Genomic DNA, 23290 nt, shown 5'->3' with positions numbered 1-23290 from the left:
TCTTTCAGAATGGACTGGTTGAATCTCCTTGCATTTTAATGGACTCTCAAGAGTCTTCTCCAACACCACAGTTCAAAAGCATCAGTTCTTCGGCGCTCAGCTTTCTTCACCGTCCAACTCTGGCACCCATACATGACCACTGGAAAAACCATAGCCTTGACTAGACGGACCTTTGTTGGCAAAGTTGCCGGGGTCCAGCCCTGGTGGATCCAGGGTAATTCGAAGTGGGGACGGAATCAGCGTCCTAGGAATTAATTGCTTAATTAAAGATATAGAGGGAGATTAGAAAGAAATAATGTAGTAGGAAAATTAGTGGAGAAAAAGAGGCTGAATAGCTTGGTTTACGTGGGATACCAATAAAGCTTCGAGACAAGAAGCTTGCACCACCTACGTACGTCACCAGCGCCCACTTGAATATCTGAAGGTGCCCCGCCTTGGGCTCCCTCTCGCATGGAACTTAAAAGCCAGGGCAAAATTAGCAGGCTTGGCGAGCACCCATGCTCCAGATGGGAATTCAGCCAGAAAAACGGAGAACAAGAAAGAACGACATGGGGGAATCAGTCTTTCCAGAAACTGATCCGTTTTCTTTATTTTCAGGTTTGCTTATATACCTTTCGTTACACATAGAGACAAATGGAAATTTTAAAGTCACACGGGGGTCAGCAGTCCTGACCTTTATCAAAATCAGGTGCTTCATATAAAAGTATACATAAAGGTCTTAGGGGTTTTACATCATCTTCTGGCCATGAGGCCTGCTGACATTTTATGATCCTTTCTTTTCTGATAATGGTCAGCCAACCAGAAACTTATTTTCCAGGGGTGATTTTTGTTAAACCAGGCACCACCCTCCGAAGGTACCAGATGAAGTTGCATTCCTATAGCATGAGGGTGTAGTGGGTTACAATTAAGAAAGGAATTTACTTAGCCTAAGGTTAACATGATTAATTTTAAAGGTTAATACTTATTTCTTCTATATGCTAGTTATATTCATTATAAGGGCAGGGAATTTGGAGCTACTGCAACTGCTAAGTCACTTCAGTCATGTCCGACTCTGTGCGACCCCATAGACGGCAGCCCACCAGGCTCCCCCATCCCTGGGATTCTCCAAGCAAGAACACTGGAGTGGGCTGCCATTTCCTTCTCCAATGTATGAAAGTGAAAAGTGAAAGTGAAGTTGCTCAGTCATGTCCGACTCTTGGCGACTCTTGGCGACCCCATGGACTGCAGCCTACCAGGCTCCTCTGTCCATGGGATTTTCCAGGCAAGAGTACTAAGAGTAAGTGCCATTGCCTTCCTTCTCCGGGAATATGGAGACTTAGCAGCAAATATTGGCCCAACAAATGAAAAACCCTTCACCAACATGATTTTTATCTTTAGAAAAACCCAATGCTAACTAAGACTTTCAAAATACTCCAAACTCTCTATGCTGTTTATGGTTGAGAAGTTATAAACAGTCATGTACATAGTAGCAAGAGTGTGGATAATCTGCCAAGCTAGTCTGCCAGCAGAGAGGTTTGATCTGAGACACCCTTGTCATGCCCAGGAATTTTTATTAACTGGAGCTGTAGGTTAACTCCTTCTCTCAGAGAGGTGGGGGACAGCCCCCCATAAAGTCAGAGGTGTCAGTGAGAGCATAAAACAGTAAAGTAGGCACTCTGGTTTTGGGGGTAGATGCTCGGAAACAGGGTGTCTCCTGAGGCTCGATCTCTCCTTTGCCTAATACCGAGTCTCCTTCCTCATGACCTTTGCCATGGGCGGAGTTCCTCACGCTGGCTCCCGGCACAAAGTAATGTCTCTGCTTTTCAATATGCTATCATTTTCTTCCAAGGAGTAAGCGTCTTTTAATTTCATGGCTGCAGTCACCATCTGCAGTGATTTTGGAGCCCCCCAAAATAAAGTCTGACACTGTTTCCACTGTTTCCCCATCTATTTTCCATGAAGTGATTGGACCAGATGCCATGATCTTCGTTTTCTGAATGTTGAGCTTTAAGCCAACTTTTTCGCTCTCCTCTTTCACTTTCATCAAGAGGCTTTTTAGCTCCTCTTCACTTTCTGCCATAAGGGTGGTGTCATCTGCATATCTGAGGTTGTTGATATTTCTCCCGGCAATCTTGATTCCAGCTTGTGTTTCTTCCAGTCCAGCGTTTCTCATGATGTACTCTGCATAGAAGTTAAATACGCATGGTGACAATATACAGCCTTGACGTACTCCTTTTCCTATTTGGAACCAGTCTGTTGTTCCATGTCCAGTTCTAACTGTTGCTTCCTGACCTGTATATAGGTTTCTCAAGAGGTAGGTCAGGTGGTCTGGTATTGCCATCTCTTTCAGAATTTTCCACCGTTTCTTGGGATCCACACAGTCAAAGTCTTTGGCATAGTCAGTAAGGCAAAAATAGATGTTTTTCTGGAACTCTCTTGCTTTTTGCATGATCCAGCGGATGTTGGCATTGGAATATGATATTTATCTTTCTCTTACTGACTCACTTCACTCTGTATAATAGGTTCTAGGTTCATCCACCTCATCAGAACTGACTCAAATGTGTTCCTTTCTATGGCTGAGTAATATTCCACTGTGTATATGTACCACAACTTCTTTATCCATTCATCTGTTGATGAACATCTAGGTTGCTTCTGTGTTCTAGCTATTGTAAATAGTGCTGCAATGAACAATGGGATACATGTGTCTTTTTCAGTTTTGGTTTCCTCGGGGTATATGCCTAGGAGTGGGATTTCTGGGTCATTTGGTGGTTTTATTCCTAGTTTTTTAAGGAATCTTCATACTGTCTTCCATAGTGACTGTATCAATTTACATTCCCACCAACAGTGCAGGGGCGTTCCCTTTTCTCCACACCCTCTGCAGCATTTATTGTTTGTAGACTTTTTGATGATGGCCATTCTGACCTTTGTGAGGTGATGCCTTTTTGTGGTTTTGATTTGCATTTCTCTAATAATGAGTGATGTTGAGCATTTTTTCATGTGTTTGTTACCCATCTGTATGTCTTCTTTTGAGAAATATCCGTTTAGGTATTTTCCCCACTTTTTGATTGGGTTCTTTGTTTTTCTGGCATTGAGTTTTATTAGCTGCTTTTATATTTTGGAAATTGATCCTTTGTCAGTTGTTTCATTTGCTATTATTTTCTCCTATTCTGATGGTTGCCTTTTCACCTTGCTTATCATTTCCTTTGCTGTGCAAAATCTTTTAAGTTTAATAAGGTCCCACTTGTTTCAGTTCAGTTCAGTCGCTGAGTCGTGTCCGACTCTTTGTGACCCCATGAATCGCAGCATGCCAGGCCTCCCTGTCCATCACCAACTCCTGGAGTTCACTCAGACTCACGTCCATTGAGTCAGTGATGCCATCCAGCCATCTCATCCTCTGTCGTACCCTTTTCCTCCTGCCCCAAATCCCTCCCAGCATCACAGTCTTTTCCAGTGAGTCAACTTTTCACATGAGGTGGCCAGAGTACTGGAGTTTCAGCTTTAGCATCATTCCTTCCAAAGAAATCCCAGGGCTGATCTCCTTCAGAATGGACTGGTTGGATCTCCTTGCAGTCCAAGGGACTCTCAAGAGTCTTCTCCAACACCACAGTTCAAAAGCATCAATTCTTCGGGGCTCAGCCTTCTTCATAGTCCAACTCTCACATCCATACATGACCACAGGAAAGACCATAGCCTTGACTAGACGGACCTTAGTTGCCAAAGTAATGTCTCTGCTTTTGAATATGCTATCTAGGTTGGTCATAAATTTTCTTCCAAGGAGTAAGCATCTTTTAATTTCATGGCTGCAGTCACCATCTGCAGTCTTACTTTTGATTTTATTTTCGTTACTCTAGGAGGTAGGTCATAGAGAATCTTGCTTTGATTTATGTCATTGAGTGTTCTGCCTATGTTTTCCTCTGAGAGTTTTATAGTTTCTGGTTTTACATTTAGGTCTTAAGCCATTTTGAGTTTATTTTTATGTATGGTGTTAGGACGGAGAAGGCAATGGCAAGCCACTCCAGTACTCTTGCCTGGAAAATTCGATGAACGGAGGACCCTGGTAGGCTGCAGTCCATGGGATTGCTAAGAATCGGGCATGACTGAGTGACTTCACTTTCACTTTTCCCTTTCATGCATTGGAGAAGGAAATGGCAACTCATTCCAGTATTCTTGCCTGGAGAATCCCAGGGACAGAAGAGCCTAGTGGGCCTGTCGTCTCTGGGGTCACACAGAGCCAGACATGACTGAAGCGACTTAGCAGCAGCAGCAGCAGCATGGTGTTAGGAAGTGTTCTAATTTCATTCTTTTACATGTAGCTGTTCAGTTTTCCCAGCACCATTTATTGAAGAGGCTGTCCTTCCCCATTGTATAATCTTGCCTCCTTTGGCAAAAATAAAATACCCATAGGTGCATGGATTTATTTCTGAGCTTTCTATCTTATTCCATTGGTCTATATTTCTGTCTTTTGCCAGTAGCATACTCTCTTGATGGCTATAGCTTTGTAGTATAATCTGAAGTCAGGAAGGTTGATTCCTCCACCTCCATTCTTCTTTCTCAAGACTGCTTTGGCTATTCGGGGTCTTTTGTGTTTCCATATGAATTGTGAAATTTTTTGTTCTGGTTCTGTGAAAAATGCCGTTGGTAATTTGATAGGGATTGCACTGATTCTGTAGACTGCATTTGGTAGTATAGACATTTTCACAGTATTGATTGTTCCTACCCAGGAACATGAAATATTTCTACATCTGTTTATGTCATATTTGATTTCTTTCATCAGTGCTTTATAATTTTCTGTGTATAGTTCTTTTGTCTCCCTAGGTAAGTTTATTCTTAGGTATTTAGTTCTTTTTGTTGCAATGGTGAATGGGATTGATTCCTTAATTTCTTTTTCTGCTTTTTCATTATTGGTATATAGAAATGCAAGTGATTTCTGTGTATTGATTTTGTATCCTGCCACTTTGCTAAATTCACTGATTAGCTCTAGTAATTTTCTGATGCTATCTATAGGGTTTTCTATGTACAGTATCATGTCATCTGCAAGCAGTGAGGGCTTTACTTCTTCTTTTCCAATCTATATTCCTTTTATTTCTTTTTCTTCTGTCATTGCTGTAGCTAGGACTTCCAGAACTAGGTTGAATAATAGTGGTGAAAGTGAACACCCTTGTCTTGTTCCTGATCTTAGGGGGTATGCATTCAGTTTTTCACCGTTGAGAATAATGTTTGCTGTAGGCTGATCATATATGACCTTCACTATGTTGAGGTAGCTTCCTTCTATGTCCATTTGTTTGAAGAGTTTTAATCATAAATGGGTGCTGAATTTTGTCAAAAGCTTTTGCTGCATCTATTGAGATTATCATGTGTTTCTTATCTTTCAATTTGTTAATATGGTGTATCACATTGATTGATTTGCATATATTGAAGAAACTTTGCATTCCTGGAATAAACCCAACTTGATCATGGTGTGTGAGCTTTTTGATGTGTTGGGTGAATTCTGTTTGTTAAAATTTTATTGAGGATTTTTGCATCTATGTTCTAGTGATATTGGCCTGTAGTTTTCTTTTTTGTGTTGTTTTTGTCTGGCTTTGGTATCAGGGTGATGATGGCCTTGTAGAATGAGTTTGGAAGTGTTCCTTCCTGTGCAATTTTTTGAAAGAGTTGGAAGGATGGGCATTAGCTCGTCTCTAAATGTTTGATAGAATTCTGCTGTGAAGCTATCTGGTCCTGGGCTTTTGTTTTTTGGGAGATTTTTGATCACAGCTTCAATTTCAGTGCTTGAAATTGGGTTATTCATAATTTCTATTTCTTCCTGGTTCAGTCTTGGAAGATTGAACTTTTCTAAGAATCTGTCCATTTCTTCCAGATTATCCATTTTATTGCCATATAGTCATTCATAATAGTCTCTTATAATCCTTTGTATTTCTGCATTGTCTGTTGTAACCTCTCCTTTTTCATTTCTAATTTTGTTGATTTGATTCTTCTCGCTTTTGTTCTTGATGTTTCTGGCTAAAGGTTTGTCAGTTTTGTTTATCTTCTCAAAGAACCAGCTTTTAGTTTTTTAATCTTTACTCTTGTTTCTTTCATTTATTTTTCATTTATTTCTGCTCAGATTTTTGTGATTTCTTTCCTTCTACTAATTTTTTTTGTTGTTGTTCCTTTTCCAGTTGTTTTAGGTGTGAAGTTAGGTTGTCTGTTCGATATTTTTCTCGTTTCTTAAGGTAGGATTGTATTGCTATAACCTTCCCGCTTAGAAATGCTTTTGTTGTATCCCATAGGTTTTGAGTTGTTGTAATTTCACTGTTATTTGTTTCTATAAATTTTTTTATTTCCCTTTTGATTTCTTCAGTAACCTGTTGGTTATTTAGAAACGTGTTATTCAGTCTCCATGTGTTTGTGTTTCTTACAGTTTTTTTCTTGTAATTGATATCTAGTCTCATAGCATTGTGGTCAGAGAAGATGCTTGATGCTATTTCAGTTTTCTTAAATTTACTGAGGTTTGATTTGTGACCCAAGATGTGGTCTGTCCTGGAGAATGTTCCACGTGCACTTGAGAAGAAGGTGTATTTGTCTGCATTTGGATGGAATGTCCTGTAAATATCAGTGAGATCCATCTCATCTAGTGTATCATTTAAGACATGTTTCCTTATTTATTTTCTGTTTTGATGACCTGTCCATTGGTGTGAGTGGGGTGTTAAAGTCTTCTACTGTTACTGTGTTACTGTCAGTTTCTCCTTTTATGTCTGTTAGTATTTTTCTTATGTATTTGCGTGTTCCTATGTTGGGTGCATAGATAATTACAAGTTTTATGTCTTTCTCTTGGATTGATCCCTTGATCATTATGTAGTATCCTTCCTTATCTCTTGTAATCTTCTTTATTTTAAGGTCTGTTTTGTCTAATATGAAGATTGCTATTCCAGCTTTCTTTTGCTTCCCATTTGCATGGAATATATTTTTCCATCCTCTCACTTTCAATCTGTATGTGTCTTTAGGTCTGAAGTGGGTTTCTTGTAGACAGCATATAAATTGGTCTTGTTTTTGTATCCATTCACCCAGTCAGTGTCTTTTGATTGGAGCACTTAATCCATTTACATTTAAAGTAATTATCGATATATATGTTCCTTTTTTCATTTTCTTAATTGTTTGGGGTTGATTTTGTCTATCTTTTTTTCTTTTCTTGTATTTCTTGACTACATAAGTCCCTTTAACATTTGTTGTAAAACTGGTTTGGTCATAGTGAATTCTTTTAACTTTTGCTTGTCAGAAAAGCTTTTTATTTCTCCATCAATTTTGAATGAGATCTTTGCCAGGTACAGTAATCTTGGTTGTAGATTTTTCCCTTTCAACAGTTTAAATATATCCTGCCATTCCCTTCTGCTGAAAGATCAGCTGTTAAGCATATGGGGTTTCCTTTGTATGGTACTTGTTCTTCTCCCTTGCTGCTTTTAATATTCTTTCTTTGTGTTTAGTCTTTGTTCGTTTGATTAGCATGTGTCTTGGTGTGTTTCTCCTTGGGTTTATCTTGTATGGGACTCTTTATGCCTCTTGGACTTTTTCCTTTGACTATTTCCTTTTCCATGTTGGGGAAATTTTCGACTATAATCTCTTCAAAAAATTTTTTCATACCTTTTCTTTTTCTCTTCTTCTGTGACTCTTATAATTTGAATGTTGTTGCGTTTGTTATTGTTCCAGAGGTCTCTGAGACTATCCTGAGTTATTTTCATTCGTTTTACTTTGTTTTGCTCTTGGAAGTTATTTCCACCATTTTATCTTCCAGCTCTCTGATTCGTTCTTCTTCTTCAGATAGTCTGCTATTGATTGCTTCTAGAGTATTTTTAATTTCAGTAATTGTGTTGTTTTTCTCTGTGTATTTATTCTTTAATTCTTCTGTGTCTTTGTTAATTGATTCTTGTATTTTCTCCACTTTGTTTTCAAGGTTTTTGATCATCTTTAGTATCATTCTGAATTCTTTTTCAGGTAGTTTGCCTATTTCCTCTTCATTTATTTGGACTTCTGTGTTTCTAGTTTGTTCCTTCATTTGTGTAGTATTTTTCTGCCTTTTCATTATTATTTTTTTAACTTACTGTGTTTGAGGTCTCCTTTTCCCAGGCTTCAGAGTTGAATTCTTTCTTCCTTTTGGTTTCTGCCCCGCTAAGGTTGGTCCAATGATTTGTGTAGGCTTCACATAGGGTGAGATTTGTGCTGAGTTTTTGTTTGCTTGTTTGTTTTTCCTCTGATGGGCAAGGCTGAGTAAGGTGGTAATCCTGTCAGCTGATGACTGGTTTTGTGTTTTTGTTTTGTTTGTTGTTTAGATGAGGAGTCCTGGACAGGGTCCTCCTGGTGCTTGGGTGATGCTGGGTCTTGTATTCAAGCGGTTTCCTTTGTGTGAGTTCTATTTGATATGCACTATGGTTAGTTCTCTGGTAGTCTAGGGTCTTGGAGTTAGTGCTCCCACTCCAAAGGGTCAGGGCTTGATCTCTGGTCAGGAATGACGATTCCACAAGTGTTTTGTTATGGTATTAAGTGAGATGAAAACAAATATCCAAAAATGAGAAACCAAAATGAACCCCAGACAAATGTCAGTTACAAAATCAGGCAAATAATAATTAAAATAATGGATTATACACATACACATATACACCCATGAGCAAAGTCAAAACAGTCCAACAAAAATAAAGTACAATAGATTGACCCAGTGAACAAAGGAAACCAAAAATTATGTCTACCAGGACAAAACTAACTAAAGCAAAAACTGGAAAACAAAACTAAAGCAACGTGCCAAGTGGGAAGAAAGCAATGAAAATAAAACTAACATATGTAGAAAGGAAAGGAAAGAAAGAAAGAAAGGATACATATGCAGAGTTAAATAGAGGTGGATAAAGAAGATTTATATACATTAAAGATTAACTGTAAGGGGAAAAGAACAGTAGAAAAAGGAAACAAATGATTAAATGTAGAAAAAGCAATAATAGGCTTGAAAAATTAAAAAAAGAGAAAAGGAAAAAAAGGAAAACTTCCCAGAACTGCTAAAGCCCAATGTAGAGGCAGGGGTTTATAGCAACAATAAAAAATGTGGCTGAGAAAAAAGAAAGCTCAAAAGCTTAATTAGATTTCATAGGGCCAATAAAATCGACAACAACAACATAGGGAGGGAAAAGGAAAAAAAAGAAAAAAATCCAAAAGCATCTATAGAACAAGTCAAAACATAGGAATAATAATTGTTTTTCTTGAGTCACTGCTGTCAGAGCCCTTTTCCTCACTGGGAGTCACAGTCCACCTCTCCTCCCTAGGATGCCCTCCAACACTGCTGATCTCTGGACTTGTTCTGGGGGCAGCTCAGATTCTAATCAGGTCCTACTCCTCTGTGTTCTTTAAATGTCCACAGCTATCAGAACTAGTGCATTTTCTTTTGTGGGAGCTTTCAGTGACCTTTTATATATTCCATAGACACAGTCTACCTAGTTGATCATGTGGATTTAGTCTGTAGTTAGTAGAGCTGGTGGTAAGTTTTGGGTCTTCTTCCTTAGTCACACTGCCCCTGGGTTTCAATCGTGGTTTTATTTCCACTTCTACATGTGGGTCGTTCACTGGGGTTTGTTCCTGAGGCTGCCCTGGAGGACTTGGGTCTGCCCCAGTGAGGGCCAGGTGTGGAGGTGGTGCAGCTGCTTGGGTCACAGGGGTTCTGACAGCACCAGGCACTCAGGGGAGTTGGCGGCTAGGGCAGCAGGGAATACAGTGCTCTAGAAGGGTATGGCAACCAGCATTGGCCAATACATTCCAGTATTCTTGCCTGGAGGCCTGACAGAGAAGCCTGGCAGGCCACAGTCTACAAGGTTGCAAAGAGTCAGACACTACCGAAGCAACCTTGCACGCTTAGATGCAAGAATTTTTTGCCTGAAGCAGCTCTGCCCCAGTGAGAGCTGAGCATGAAGGTGACGCAGCTGCTTGGCTTGTGGGGACCCCGGTGGCGCCAAGTGTGCAGGAACATGGACAGCCTCCGCCATAGGAGTTATGGCCCTATCAGAGTCTTTTTCCAGCCTCTTGTAGCTGGTGATCAGAATGTTTCTTTGTCTAGTCTTTCTCTGTAGCTCTGCCCATTCAGGCACATAGAGGGGCCCCCTTGGCTGGGGTCCTACTCTGTAGATCAGTGCATCAGGCACTTAAAGGGGCACCCTGGGGTGGGGTCCTACTCTGTAGTTCAGTGTGTCAGGCGTTTGATGGGCCAGCCTCTCTATTGTTCAGCTGCTGATGGTGGCACGTGTGGAGAGAGAGTCTGGTGATGGCTCCACCCCTTACGTGTGACTCAGCAGTATCGCCTTGCTTCCATGGCTGTCCGGCTTTCCTCCACAGGCATTTCCCACCACAATCTCCTCCCTCACATCCCCTTGATCTGTCTCTCAGCAGTCAACAGCAGCCCCTTGCCCTGGGATTGCTCCACAATCCCTGAACTCCAGCTCCCAGCCGCTGTAGCTTCCAGGGGATCTGTGTCCCTTTTCGGGGTATGTATGGCTGCAACAAGGACTGCATTCTGTTTAGGCTGCCACAGATCAGCTGTTTCACTCTCAGCCTTAAATGTTTCTCCTCTGACTCAGTTGCCCGGATGTGGGGATCGGACCCCTGCTTCAGTTCCCCCACCCGCCAAGGGGGGGTTACAGTCCTACTAACACTCCTGTTTTTCTCCCTGCTTCCTTCGTCCTCCTGAGTTTTGTGTGGGTCTGTATATTTGCTTCCTCTGGTCAGGTACTCCTGTCTGCTCTCAGTTGGTGTTCTGTATGCCCTTCTGTGTCTGAAGGTGTATTCCTGGTGTATCTGTGGAGAGAGATGTACTCCATGTCCACCTACTCCTCTGCCATCTTGTTCTCCCTGTTTTTATTTTTTAATAGATTGTCAGCCTTTAACATTTGAGAGACTCCACGTAGTGATCCAAGTTTCCGTTGTTTCTCGTAAATTTGGTATTGAACCTTTAACCTCTCTTCCTACCTGGCAGATTTGGTTGTGTTTAGACAGATCCTGTGTTCCCCAGCTTTCCACAGCGTCCCCCAGCAGGCCTCCTCAGGTACATCACATGCTGGCCCTGTGGGTATCGAGCTTATCTTGCTTTACAATGCAGAATGTTGCTATAGAACTGAGATGTTATATCAGCCTTTTAATACCATTTTTCTTAAGAAAAACTGCAAACTTTTGTAAGTATTAATCTTTTATACATTTATGGTAGGTATTTCATACATTTACTATTTAATAAATGGTTTTGACAAATGGATGTTTTTAGTCATTCACCATACTTGAACACTTGTATTGGTATGGCACATCTGAGTATATGTAAGCACTATGTCTTTCATTGTTGAAGATCTGGGTGATATAAATTTTTGATTTGTTTATTATTATAATTTTAGCTTTTTAAAAGTTTTGCTTTTGTAGAAAGAATTTGCTATTTGAAAGTTATGACACTGACTCTAAATCAAGGATTTATATCATAATCCTTTGATGCTCGATTTTTTTCTTGATAGACTGCTGTGTCAGTGATGAGCTAGTTATTGTAAAAAAAAAAACTAAAAATAAATATGCTTAATTTTATAATGCTAGATTAAGAATTTCTATATAGAAAAGCATATAGTCATTCAAGGTTTTTTAAGTAAAGCTATTGGCCTTGTGCTGGTTATTTTTCTAGAACTTAGACTTTTAAAATACTGATTTTTGTCTATATTTTATGTACTGATTTATTTTGTACATATAATATGTAGAGGGGTGATAATTTTTATTTTAAGAAATTTTTATCATTTTATATTTTTTATTCAAAATTTACTTGGAGGAAAGTTGTGCCTTAGCATATAATAATGAATTTTGGTCAAACTTCTTTATGATTTCAGAACAAAAATTGCCCAAGATATTGAGAGGCTAATACATCAGAGTGATATAATAGATCGAGTGGTATATGACTTAGATAACCCAAAGTAAGTCTCATTTTTGTGTTTTAGTTTTGTTGGTTTTATTATCTTAAAATTTCAGTGTTCTTTTAAAAGACAAAGAAATGTAGTTAACTTCCACCTAATTAAGCCTCATTCTCTTTTTATCTTTTAGCAGAGATGTAATGGTAAGGTAAATCATGTTTATTTGGTTAAATTGAGTATGCTACAAATTTAGTTTTTCTTATGTGGGCTTTTAATGGTTTTAATAAAGGAAACATCACAAACTGATGCTTTGTTTTTAAAAACTGAAACTACCTCCACTTAAGATAATGGAGATTTTGTATGAATGCTGCAGTTTTGTCCTTAATACCGAGCCTTCGTTTCCTTAGGACAACAAATTACCATCCCCTTTAGAAGGAAAATATGCTTCCTAGTTTTCCACAGTCCCCACTTCTCACTTTGTCTCTTACTGCTTACAATCTGCTTCCGTCGTTTTATGTTGCTTGTCTGACTTTTGAAGCCATTTGTTTGTGATCCCTGGTGGCTCAGTGGGTAAAGGATCTACTTGCAGTGCAGGAGACTGTCGGCAGCACAGGAGCCTGGGTTTCGATTCCTGCGGCTGGAAGATCCCCTGGAGAAGAAAATGGCAAGCCACTCCAGTATTTTTGCCTGGAAAACCCCATGGACAGAGGAGCCTGGTGGGCTACAGTTCATGGGATTTTAAGAGTCAGACATGACCTGGTGACTAAACCACAACAGTGTTTTAGTGTAGTTTCTAATTTAGGGTTATCACTGGTGCCATTGCGTTTAATGATTTTGCTGTTGTTGTTCAGTCAGTCACGTCTGACTCTTTGCGACCCCATGGACTGCCAGGCTTCCCTGTCCTTCACCATCTCCTTCTCATTACTGGAGACAAATGATTTAATAGTAGTCATATTCATCATTTTTCATTTTCATTTATTTCCTTATATATTATTCATTAGGTGCCATTGCATTTGTCTCCAATAATGAGAACTTTAATCAGCCCACGAATGGGTTTTCCCTCTCTCTCCTTCAACATTCTAATATTTTGGAGAGGTTTTATATTTCATTAGTCTTATTTGGAGGAAATAAGACATTTAAAAAGATTTTTGTGAAGAGAATCAGGGTAAAGTCATGTCAGAGCTAATAACTGAATTTGAAATAACATTCTCAAAAATAAAAAACAAATCTATTCATAATTTCTCAGTTATTTCAGTGTTTCTAATTCTGTGTTAGACCAGACAAATGTGGTAACACAGAACCTCAAGAACTCTTTAATGTAGGATATTCTTGTTTAGTTGCTCAGTCATGTCTGACTCTGTGCGACCCTATGGACTATATAGCCCACCAGGATCCTCTGTCCATGGAATTCTCCAGGCAAGAATACTGGAGTGGGTTGCCATTTCCTCCTCCAGGAGATCTTCCAGACCCAGGGAAGTGTCACATGCCAGTGCTATTTCTAACTGAAATGACTTTGGACAAAAGCATTGGTCTTCTGGGAGTCTTTATTTTCCCCCATTAGGATGTAAGCTCTAGAAGAGCAAGAATTTGTATTCAGTCAGGGAAATAGATAACTTTAACTAAAACAGTATCTGGCACATAGTAGGAGCTCAATAAATACTTGCTAAAGTAAGGAATATGTAAAGTGAGAATAATACTTCCACCTTTTGAGTACTAATTATAATAGATAATGAAGCTCTCTAAATTAAAAAAATAGTTTTACCTGAGAACTGCATAGTTTCTAGAATTATTGGTACTCAATACAAGTCATATGCGCTTTAAAAAATAACTGTTCTTTTCCGTAAGATTCTAATATTTAGAAATGGCATCTAATGAGATGAAAATTTTTGTGATTAATATTCACTATATAATTGTGGAAGAAATCTCTACTTGTAATTATAATATTTTGTTCTGTAAATATTAGCCAGAGTTTGTAGTTTGCTTGTGTTTATTTTGTTCTTTGGCTTAAAAATAATGAGGAGGGTGAGCGAGCAATAATGGTGCATTTTTAATCTACAGTGTAGTTTCGTTTTTGCTCACTTGTTTAAATGCTATGTATTTTTTTATTCTTACTTTAAAATTTTATTTAGCTATACCATTCCAGAAGAAGCAGATGTGTTGAAGTTTAACTCCAAATTTGAATCTGGGAATCTGCGTAAAGTAATTCAAATTAGAAAGTAAGTCATTAAAATTCTTCTCATTTTGTTTATGTACAGATATTTTCCTAATTTTCATCAAATTTGTTTATTTTCTGTTTTCAGAAATGAATATGACCTTATTCTGAACTCAGACATAAATAGCAATCATTATCATCAGTGGTTTTACTTTGAAGTCAGTGGAATGCGACCAAGTATTGCTTATAGGTTCAACATCATAAACTGTGAAAAGTCCAACAGTCAGTTTAATTATGGTAAGACAACATTTCACCCAAATTGAATACAACTAAAGATTTATTACATATGCTACTTAAAATAAAGTTTTTAATGAAGTCTGTTCATCCAGAGGAGAATTACATAAAGCAGTCTCTTTTTAAACTTTTTTAATTTGAATAGAGTCATAAAAAGTTAAAAAGAGTTGTAGAAGTCTCAGAAAAGTTCTCTTCACCAGATTTCCTCTAATGGTTACATCCTACGTAACTGTACTAGAATGCCGAAACCAGGGTTTGACGTTGGCACAGTGTGGGTGCATAATTCTGTGCCTTTTTATTGCATTTGTAGATTCTTATTATTGTCACCACAACTCGGATAGAGAATTCTTTCAGTACCACCAAGCCTGTGCTACTCCTTTATAGTTCACCTTTCAGTTGTAGTTTTCTGTAAATTTTAAAATCTAATTGAAGAAGTTTCCTTTTATTAGTAGTTTACTGAGAGTTTTTGTTATAAATGGGTATTAAATTTTGACACATGCTTTTTTTCATCAAATGATTTGATCATGTGATTTTTCTTCTTTAGCTTGTCAAAATGGCATGTTATATTAATTCATTTTTGAATACTGAACCAGCCTTTTTTAATCTGTGAATTGAATTAAATATGTGAATTATAGTCATTGTATATAATTGCTAATGTTTTATTAAGAATTTTTAAAATTTCTATTCAAGAGGTATATTGAGATATATATATATATTTTTGATATCATATCTGATTTTGGCATATCATGGTAACAGTTACTTCTAAAACTAGTTGAGTAATACTCCCTCCTCTTATTTTCTGGAAGAGCTTATGCATATTTGGTATTAATTCTTAAATGCTTGGTAGAATTCTCCAGAGAAATCATCTGGGCCAGGAGATTTCTTATTTGGTACTCTTTTAAATTAGAGATTAAATTTCTTCTTTAATAGTTTTAGGACTATTCAGATTATCTATTTCACCTTGAGTGAGTTATAGTAGTTTGTTCTTTATAGGAATTGATCAGTTTCTTCGAAATTTTCAAATGTGGTATGTAAAGTTGTTCATAGTATTTCTTACTGTCTTTTTAATAGCTTCAGGGTCTCTAGTGATATCCTGTATTTAATTCCTGACAATAGTAACTTGTGTCTTGTCTTTATTTTTCTGTCAGTTTTGTTGATATTTTAAAGAATCAGCTTTTTGTTTCACGGTTTTTCTCATGAGGCAGTTTTTAAAAACTCTAGGGTTGTACCAGCAAAAAAGCTACAGTTATAGCCTCATTTAAGGCTTTGTGCTTATTAGTACTTTAATAGATGTCTAACTTGGGGTTATTTGCCAAGGCATCAGGTTTTTATAGTCAGGTATTATTTCAGTGGAAGATTATTTAATTGTATAAACTTAATATCAGTAATTGAAAATTAAGATACCAAGTTTTTTATTTTATGATAATTTTGTGTAAAAGAAAAAATTTTTTCTGTTGTATAAAGATTGAGCTTAAACAGCTAAGGCATGACATGCTATATTATCTGTTTCAGATAAATGTTCTAAAATGTTAAAAGCATGAATATGATGATACTCTATAAGGGGACATTTCTGAAAACTGAAGCCTTCAAGATGTGATTCTTCCCAATTGTCATTATTTATATGGAAAACAGAAAATTGTATACTCCAGATAATTATTTTACATACATAGGATAAAGCTTTAGTCAGATTCACTATTTAATGTAATAATTATGGGACGATAAGGCTCATAATATCTGGTTCAGTTATAAATATTTTTAAAGTTTTAAAAATGTTTTGAAGGTGAAGTCGCTCAGTCGTGTCCGACTCTGTGACCCCATGGACTGTAACCTACTAGGCTTCTCCGTCCATGGGATTCTCCAGGCAAGAATACTGGAGTGGATTGCCATTTCCTTCTCCAAGGGATCTTCCTGACCCAGGGATCAAACCCGGGTCTCCCGCATTGGAGGCAGATGCTTTAACCTTAAGTAATCTAATTTAAAATGATGTATTCTTATAAAAATATATTTTGACTAAGGATTCAGTGGTTATATTGACTTACATGAATAGTGATATGAATATTCTTGATAAAATCTTGTTTAATTTTTGACTTTTGGGTATGACTGCTAATCATTGAATGTCCTATTTTTTAGAAACATTTGTTGACCTTAAACTTTCATATAACTTTAAAAATTACCTTAATTGAAAAATCATTCAAAATAATATCAAAATGTGTAAAGAATCTTATGTTTTCCCTATTTAACTTATAAATATTCAATATAATGCTAACATAATATTATACAGGAGTGAAGGACAATTATGAGTAAAATATAAAGGCATATTTATTCCAGAAATGATAGAGATTATTCAAATACTAGTGTTATAGGTAGATGGTATCTTTACTAACTATATTTATTTATTGACTTTTATAAAATAGTATACTAAGATTTAATTTTTACAATTAAAAGCACATATTTTGGAGTGATATCTCTCTATTAACAAAACTGTATTTCTCTGTGATAATTTCTTCCTTTAGTGTCATTTTAAATTTAAAATGAATAGAATTCTGTAACTAAAACCAAGTCAAAACATTGAGACAGATGGCTGCTTGAATTTTTAAGTTTCCTCTCCTTTTCACTTTGGCCCTTTGGGTATTCTTGTTTGTATTACTATTAATATATCATACTTTCCAAACTCACTTTGTATAAAATCTAGAAAACAGAATGTTGGTAAGAAGAAAATTAAAAGCATCAATAATACATTATCCAAAGAAATTTATTTTAATGTTTGTTGTTTCCAGCTTTTTTTAAAATAATGCATTATGTGATCTTTCCATATATATAGTTATGTGTTTTTTAAAAAAATGCTCATAACACAGTTTCATAACCTGCATCTTAACTAAACATATCATCATTATTTTTCTGGTCATTAAACAAATATCCCTCAGAAGCATAGTTTAATGGATATCTTGTCGAAGTTCTGTAACTCATTTATCCAACTGTTCCTTTGTTAGACTTTTAAGCCATTTTTATTTTGATTCTAGTTTTATTGAGATTGATTGACCTACAGCACTGTAAAAGTTTAAGCTGTACAGCATATGATTTGACTTATAAAATGATTACAAAGTTTAGTGACCCTATTACACGTTAAGTTGTATCTAATTATTTTCTACTTTACTACTGAGATGAACATTATTGTATTATACTAAATATCTGTGTGTATAGTAATTTACTTACATATTCACAGAAGTGGAATTTATTTATCTGTCTTCCAGCTGTAAGTGGTTTTTTTGGTTTGTTTGTTTGTTTTTGTTTTTTGGATTATGAAACCATGGATCATATGGGATTTACTATTCCAAATAAGGGAATTTGGTAAAGTTAATAAACTTTAGAGAAGATTCTCTAAGAAGGAAATAGAAGATAAAATCCACTGTTTAGCGTTTTGTTATCCATCCTTAATCTTACTCATATTCACATAATTTTAAAATTAAATTTTACCCTTTTATACATTAGGGTTCAAAATATGAAAAGTCATTATACGCGATGTTTTTAAATTACACAATATATGGTAATAACATTTCCCCATGCCATGAAATGCCAGTACCAAAATCAGATTGATTGTATTCTATTCTTTGCAGCCAAAAATGGAGAAGCTCTATATGGTCAGCAAAAACAAGACCTGGAGCTGACTGTGGCTCAGATCATGAGCTCCTTATTGCAAAATCCCGCTTTAAATTGAAGGAAGTAGGGAAAACCACTAGAATCCCTTATAGTTACGCTGTGGAGGTGGCAAACAGATTCAAGGGATTAGATCTGATAGACAGGGTGCCTGAATACTAGGAATGGAGTTCATAACACTGTACAGACCAAATCCATCCCCCCCACCACGCCCCAAATGCAAGAAGGCAAAGTGGTTGTCTGAGGAGGCTTTGTAGCTGAGGAAAGAGAAGAAGCAAAAGGCAAAGGAGAAAGGGAAAGATATGCCCAACTGAATGCAGAATTCAGAGAATATCAAGAAAAGATAAGAAAGCCTTCTTAAATGAACAGTGGAGTAAAATAGAGGAAGACAGTAGAATGGGAATGGCTAGAGGTCTCTTCAAGAAAATTTGAGATATCAAGGAAACACTTAATGCAAGGATGGGCACGATAAGGGACAGAAAAGTTAAAAGGACCTAACAGAAGCAGAAGTGATTTAAGAATCGGTGGCAAGAATACAGAGAACTATAGAGGAAAGGTCATAATGACTTGGAAAACCACGATGGTGTGGTCACTCATATAGAGCCAGACATCCTGGAGTGTGAAGTCATGTTGGCCTTGGGAAGCATTACTACGAACAAAGCTAGTGGAGGTGATGGAATTCCAGTTGAGCTATTTCAAATCCAGAAGATGATGCTGTGAAAGTGCTGCACTCAATATGTCAGCAAATTTAGAAAACTCAGCAGTGGCCACAGGACTGGAAAAGGTCAGTTTTCTTTCCAATCCCAAAGAAGGGCAATGCCAGAGAATGTTTAAACTACCGCACAATTGCACTCATTTCACATGCTAGCAAGGTTATGCTTAAATTCCTTCAAGCTAGGCCACAGCAGCATGTGAAGTGAAAACCACCAAAGGTACAAGCTGGGTTTCAAGGAGGCAGAGGAACCAGAGATCAAATTGCCAACACTTGTTGAGATTGTGGAGAAAACAATGGAGTTGCAGAAAAATATCTACTTCTGCTTCACTGACTATGCTAAAGCCTTTGACTTTGTGGATCACAACAAATTGGAAAATTCTTACAGAGATGAGAGTACCAGACCACTTTACCTGTCTCCTGAGAAACCTGTATATAGGTCAAGAAGCAACAGTTAGAACTGGACATGGAACAATGAATTCATTCTAAATTGGGAAAGGATTACATCAAGGCTGTATATTTTCATTAACGTCCATGCAGGGTATATCCTGTAGAATGTCAGACTGGATGAATCACAAGCTGCAATCAAGATTGCTGGGAAAAATAAGAAATATGATACCACTCTAATGGCGTAAAGTGAAGAGGAACTAAAGAGCCTCTTGATGAGGGTGAAAGAGCAGAGTGAAAAGCTGGCTTGAAACCCAACATTAAAAAACTAAGATCATGGCAATTGATCCCATCACTTCCTGGAAAATAGAAGGGAAAAAGTGGAAGCAGTGACACAACTCTCATCAACTTCTGGCCCTCATGATACTCTAGCATTTGTTTGGGAGCTTTGTTATATTCTGTTGCTCTAGCTTCACTAGATTTTATTATTTTTTTAAATTTATTTTTTAAATATAAGTTTATTTATTTTAACTGGAGGTTAATTACTTTACAATATTGTATTGGTTTTGCCATACATCAACATGAATCCACCACAGGTATACACGTGTTCCCCATCCTGAACCCCCCTCCCTCTTCCATCCCCGTACCATCCCTCTGGGTCATCTCAGTGCACCAGTCTGAAGCATTCAGTATCATGCATTGAATCTGGACTGGCGATTTGTTTCATATATGATATTATACATGTTTCAGTGTTATTCTCCCAAATCATCCCACCCTCTCCCTCTCCCACAGAGGCCAAAAGACTGTTTTATACATCTGTGTCTCTTTTGCTGCCTCGCATACAGGGTTATCATTACCATCTTTTAAATTCCATATATTTGTGTTAGTATACTGTATTGGTGTTTTTCTTTCCGGCTTACTTCACTGTGTATAATCGGCTCCAGTTTCATCCACCTCATTAGAACTGATTCAAATGTATTCTTTTTAATGGCTGAGTAATACTCCATTGTGTATATGTACCACAGCTTTCTTAGCCATTCATCTGGTGATGGACATCTAGGTTGTTTCCACGTCCTGGCTATTATAAACAGTGCTGCGATGAACATTGGGGTACACGTGTCTCTTTCAATTCTGGTTTCCTCGGTGTGTATGCCCAGCAGTGGGATTGCTAGCTCATAAGGCAGTTCTATTTCCAGTTTTTTAAGGAATCTCCACACTGTTCTCCATAGTGGCTGTACTAGTTTGCATGCCTACCAACAGTGTAAGAGGGTTCCCTTTTCTCCGCACTCTCTCCAGCATTTATTGCTTGTAGACTTTTGGATCGTGGCCATTCTGACTGTCATGAAATGGTACCTCATTGTGGTTTTGATTTGCATTTCTCTGATAATGAGTGATGTTGAGCATCTTTTCATGTGTTTGTTAGCCACCTGTATGTCTTCTTTGGAGAAATGTCTGTTTAGTTCTTTGGCCCATTTTTTGATTGGGTCATTTATTTTTCTGGAATTGAGCTGCAGGAATTGCTTGTATATTTTTGAGATTAGTTGTTTGTCAGTTGCTTCATTTGCTATTATTTTCTTCCATTCTGAAGGCTGTCTTCTCACCTTGCGTATAGTTTCCTTTGTTGTGCAGAAGCTTTTAAGTTTAATTAGGTCCCATTTGCTTATTTTTGCTTTTATTTCCAATATTCTGGTAGGTGGGTCATAGAGGATCCTGCTGTGATATGTGTCGGAGAGTGTTTTACCTATGTTCTCCTCTAGGAGTTTCATAGTTTCTGGTCTTATGTTTAGATCTTTAATCCATTTTATTTTTGTGTATGGTGTTAGAAAGTGTTCTAGTTTCATTCTTTTACAAGTAGTTGACCAGCTTTCCAAGCACCACTTGTTAAAGAGATTGTCTTTTCTGCATTGTATATTCTTGCCTCCTTTGTCAAAGATAAGGTGTCCACAATGGAGTATTACTCAGCCGTTAAAAAGAATACATTTGAATCAGTTCTGATGAGATGGATGAAACTGGAGCCGATTATACAGAGTGAAGTAAGCCAGAAAGCAAAACACCAATACAGTATACTAACACATATATATGGAATTTAGAAAGATGGCAATGACGACCTTGTATGCAAGACAGCAAAAAAGACACAGATGTGTATAACGGACTTTTGGACTCTGAGGGAGAGGGAGAGGGTGGGATGATTCGGGAGAATGGCATTGTAACATGTATACTGTCATGTAAGAATCGAATCGCCAGTCTATGTCCGATGCAGGATACAGCATGCTTGGGGCTGGTACATGGTGATGACCCAGAGAGATGTTATGGGGAGGGAGGTGGGTGGGGGGTTCATGTTTGGGAACGCATATACACCCGTGCTGGATTCATGTCAATGTATGGCAAAACCTATACAGTATTGTAAAGTAAAATAAAGTGAAAAAAAAAAAAAAAGATAAGGTGTCCATAGGTGCGTGGATTTATCTCTGGGCTTTCTATTTTCTTCCATTGATCTATATTTCTGTCCTTGTCCCAGTACCATACTGTCTTGATGACTGTGGCTTTGTAGTAGAACCTGAAGTCAGGCAGGTTGATTCCTCCAATTCCATTCTTCTTTCTCAAGATTGCTTTGGCTATTCGAGTTTTTTTTGTATTTCCATACAAATTGTGAAATTATTCTAGCTCTGTGAAAAATACTGTTGGTAGCTTGATAGGGATTGCATTGAATCTGTAGATTGCTTTGGGTAGTATACTCATTTTCACTATATTGATTCTTCTGATCCATGAACATGGTATATTTCTCCATCTATTAGTGTCCTCTTTGATTTCTTTCACCACTGTTTTATAGTTTTCTATATATAGGTCTTTAGTTTCTTTAGGTAGATATATTCCTAAGTATTTTATTTTTTTCATTGCAATGGTGAATGGAATTGTTTCCTTAATTTCTCTTTCTATTTTCTCATTATTAGTGTATAGAGATGCAAGGGATTTCTGTGTGTTGATTTTATATCCTGCAACTTTACTATATTCATTGATTAGCTCTAGTGATTTTCTGGTGGAGTCTGTAGGGTTTTCTGTGTAGAGGATCATGTCATCTGCAAACAGTGAGAGTTTTACTTTTTCTTTTCCAATCTGGATTCCTTTTATTTCTTTTTCTGCTATGATTGCTGTGGCCCAAACTTCCAAAACTGTGTTGAATAGTAATGGTGAAAGTGGGCACCCTTGTCTTGTTCCTGACTTTAGGGGAAATGCTTTCAACTTTTCACCGTTGAGGATAATGTTTTGTGGGTTTGTCATATATAGCTTTTATTATGTTGAGGTATGTTCCTTCTATTCCTGCTTTCTGGAGAGTTTTTTTTTTTTTTAGTCATAAATGGATGTTGAATTTTGTGAAAGGCTTTCTCTGGATCTATTGAGATAATCATATGGCTTTTGTTTTTCAATTTGTTAATGTGGTGTATTACATTGATTGATTTGCGAATATTGAAGAATCCTTGCATCCCTGGGATAAAGCCCACTTGGTCATGGTGTATGATATTTTTAATGTGTTGTTGGATTCTGATTGCTAGAATTTTGTTAAGAATTTTTGCATCTATGTTCATCAGTGATATAGGCCTGTAGTTTTCTTTTCTGTGTGTGGCATCTTTGTCTGGTTTTTGTTAGGGTGATGGTGGCCTCATAGAATGAGTTTGGAAGTTTACCTTCCTCTGCAATTTTCTGGAAGAGTTTAAGTAGGATAGGTGTTAGGTCTTCTCTAAATTTTTGGCAGAATTCAGCTGTGAAGCCGTCTGGACCTGGGCTTTTGTTTGCTGGAAGATTTCGGATTACAGTTTCAATTTCCGTGCTTGTGATGGGTCTGTTAAGATTTTCTATTTCTTTCTGGTTCAGTTTTGGAAAGTTGTACTTTTCTAACAATTTGTCCATTTCTTCCACGTTGTCCATTTTATTGGCATATAATTGATGATAGTAGTCTCTTATGATCATTTGTATTTCTGTGTTGTCTGTTGTGATCTCTCCATTTTTCATTTCTAATTTTATTGATTTGATTTTTCTCCCTTTGTTTCTTGATGAGTCTAGCTAATGGTTTGTCAATTTTATTTGTCCTTTCAAAGAACCAGCTTTTGGCTTTATTGATTTTTTGCTATGGTCTCTTTTGTTTCTTTTGCATTTATTTCTGCCCTAATTTTTAAGATTTCCTTCCTTCTACTAACCCTGGGGTTCTCCATTTCTTCCTTTTCTAGTTGCTTTAGG

At 37.2% G+C, this 23290-nt stretch overlaps 1 protein-coding gene across 1 annotated transcript in view; it reads left to right on the top strand.

The window, feature by feature from the left end:
* AGTPBP1 (ATP/GTP binding carboxypeptidase 1) overlaps positions 1 to 23290 on the top strand; it is a 158578-nt gene that overhangs the window by 76434 nt on the left and 58854 nt on the right. Inside the window, exons 14-16 of the mRNA XM_052644987.1 lie at positions 11838 to 11921; positions 13988 to 14074; positions 14159 to 14307. Coding sequence (XP_052500947.1) covers positions 11838 to 11921; positions 13988 to 14074; positions 14159 to 14307 — 320 coding nt within the window. The remainder of the gene's footprint in view (positions 1 to 11837; positions 11922 to 13987; positions 14075 to 14158; positions 14308 to 23290) is intronic.

This window comes from Budorcas taxicolor, chromosome 8, assembly GCF_023091745.1.
Source record: "Budorcas taxicolor isolate Tak-1 chromosome 8, Takin1.1, whole genome shotgun sequence".
NCBI classification, from domain to species: domain Eukaryota; kingdom Metazoa; phylum Chordata; class Mammalia; order Artiodactyla; family Bovidae; genus Budorcas; species Budorcas taxicolor.
The sequence above is the reverse complement of the archived record's forward strand: the minus strand, read 5'-3'. Positions and strand labels throughout refer to the sequence as shown.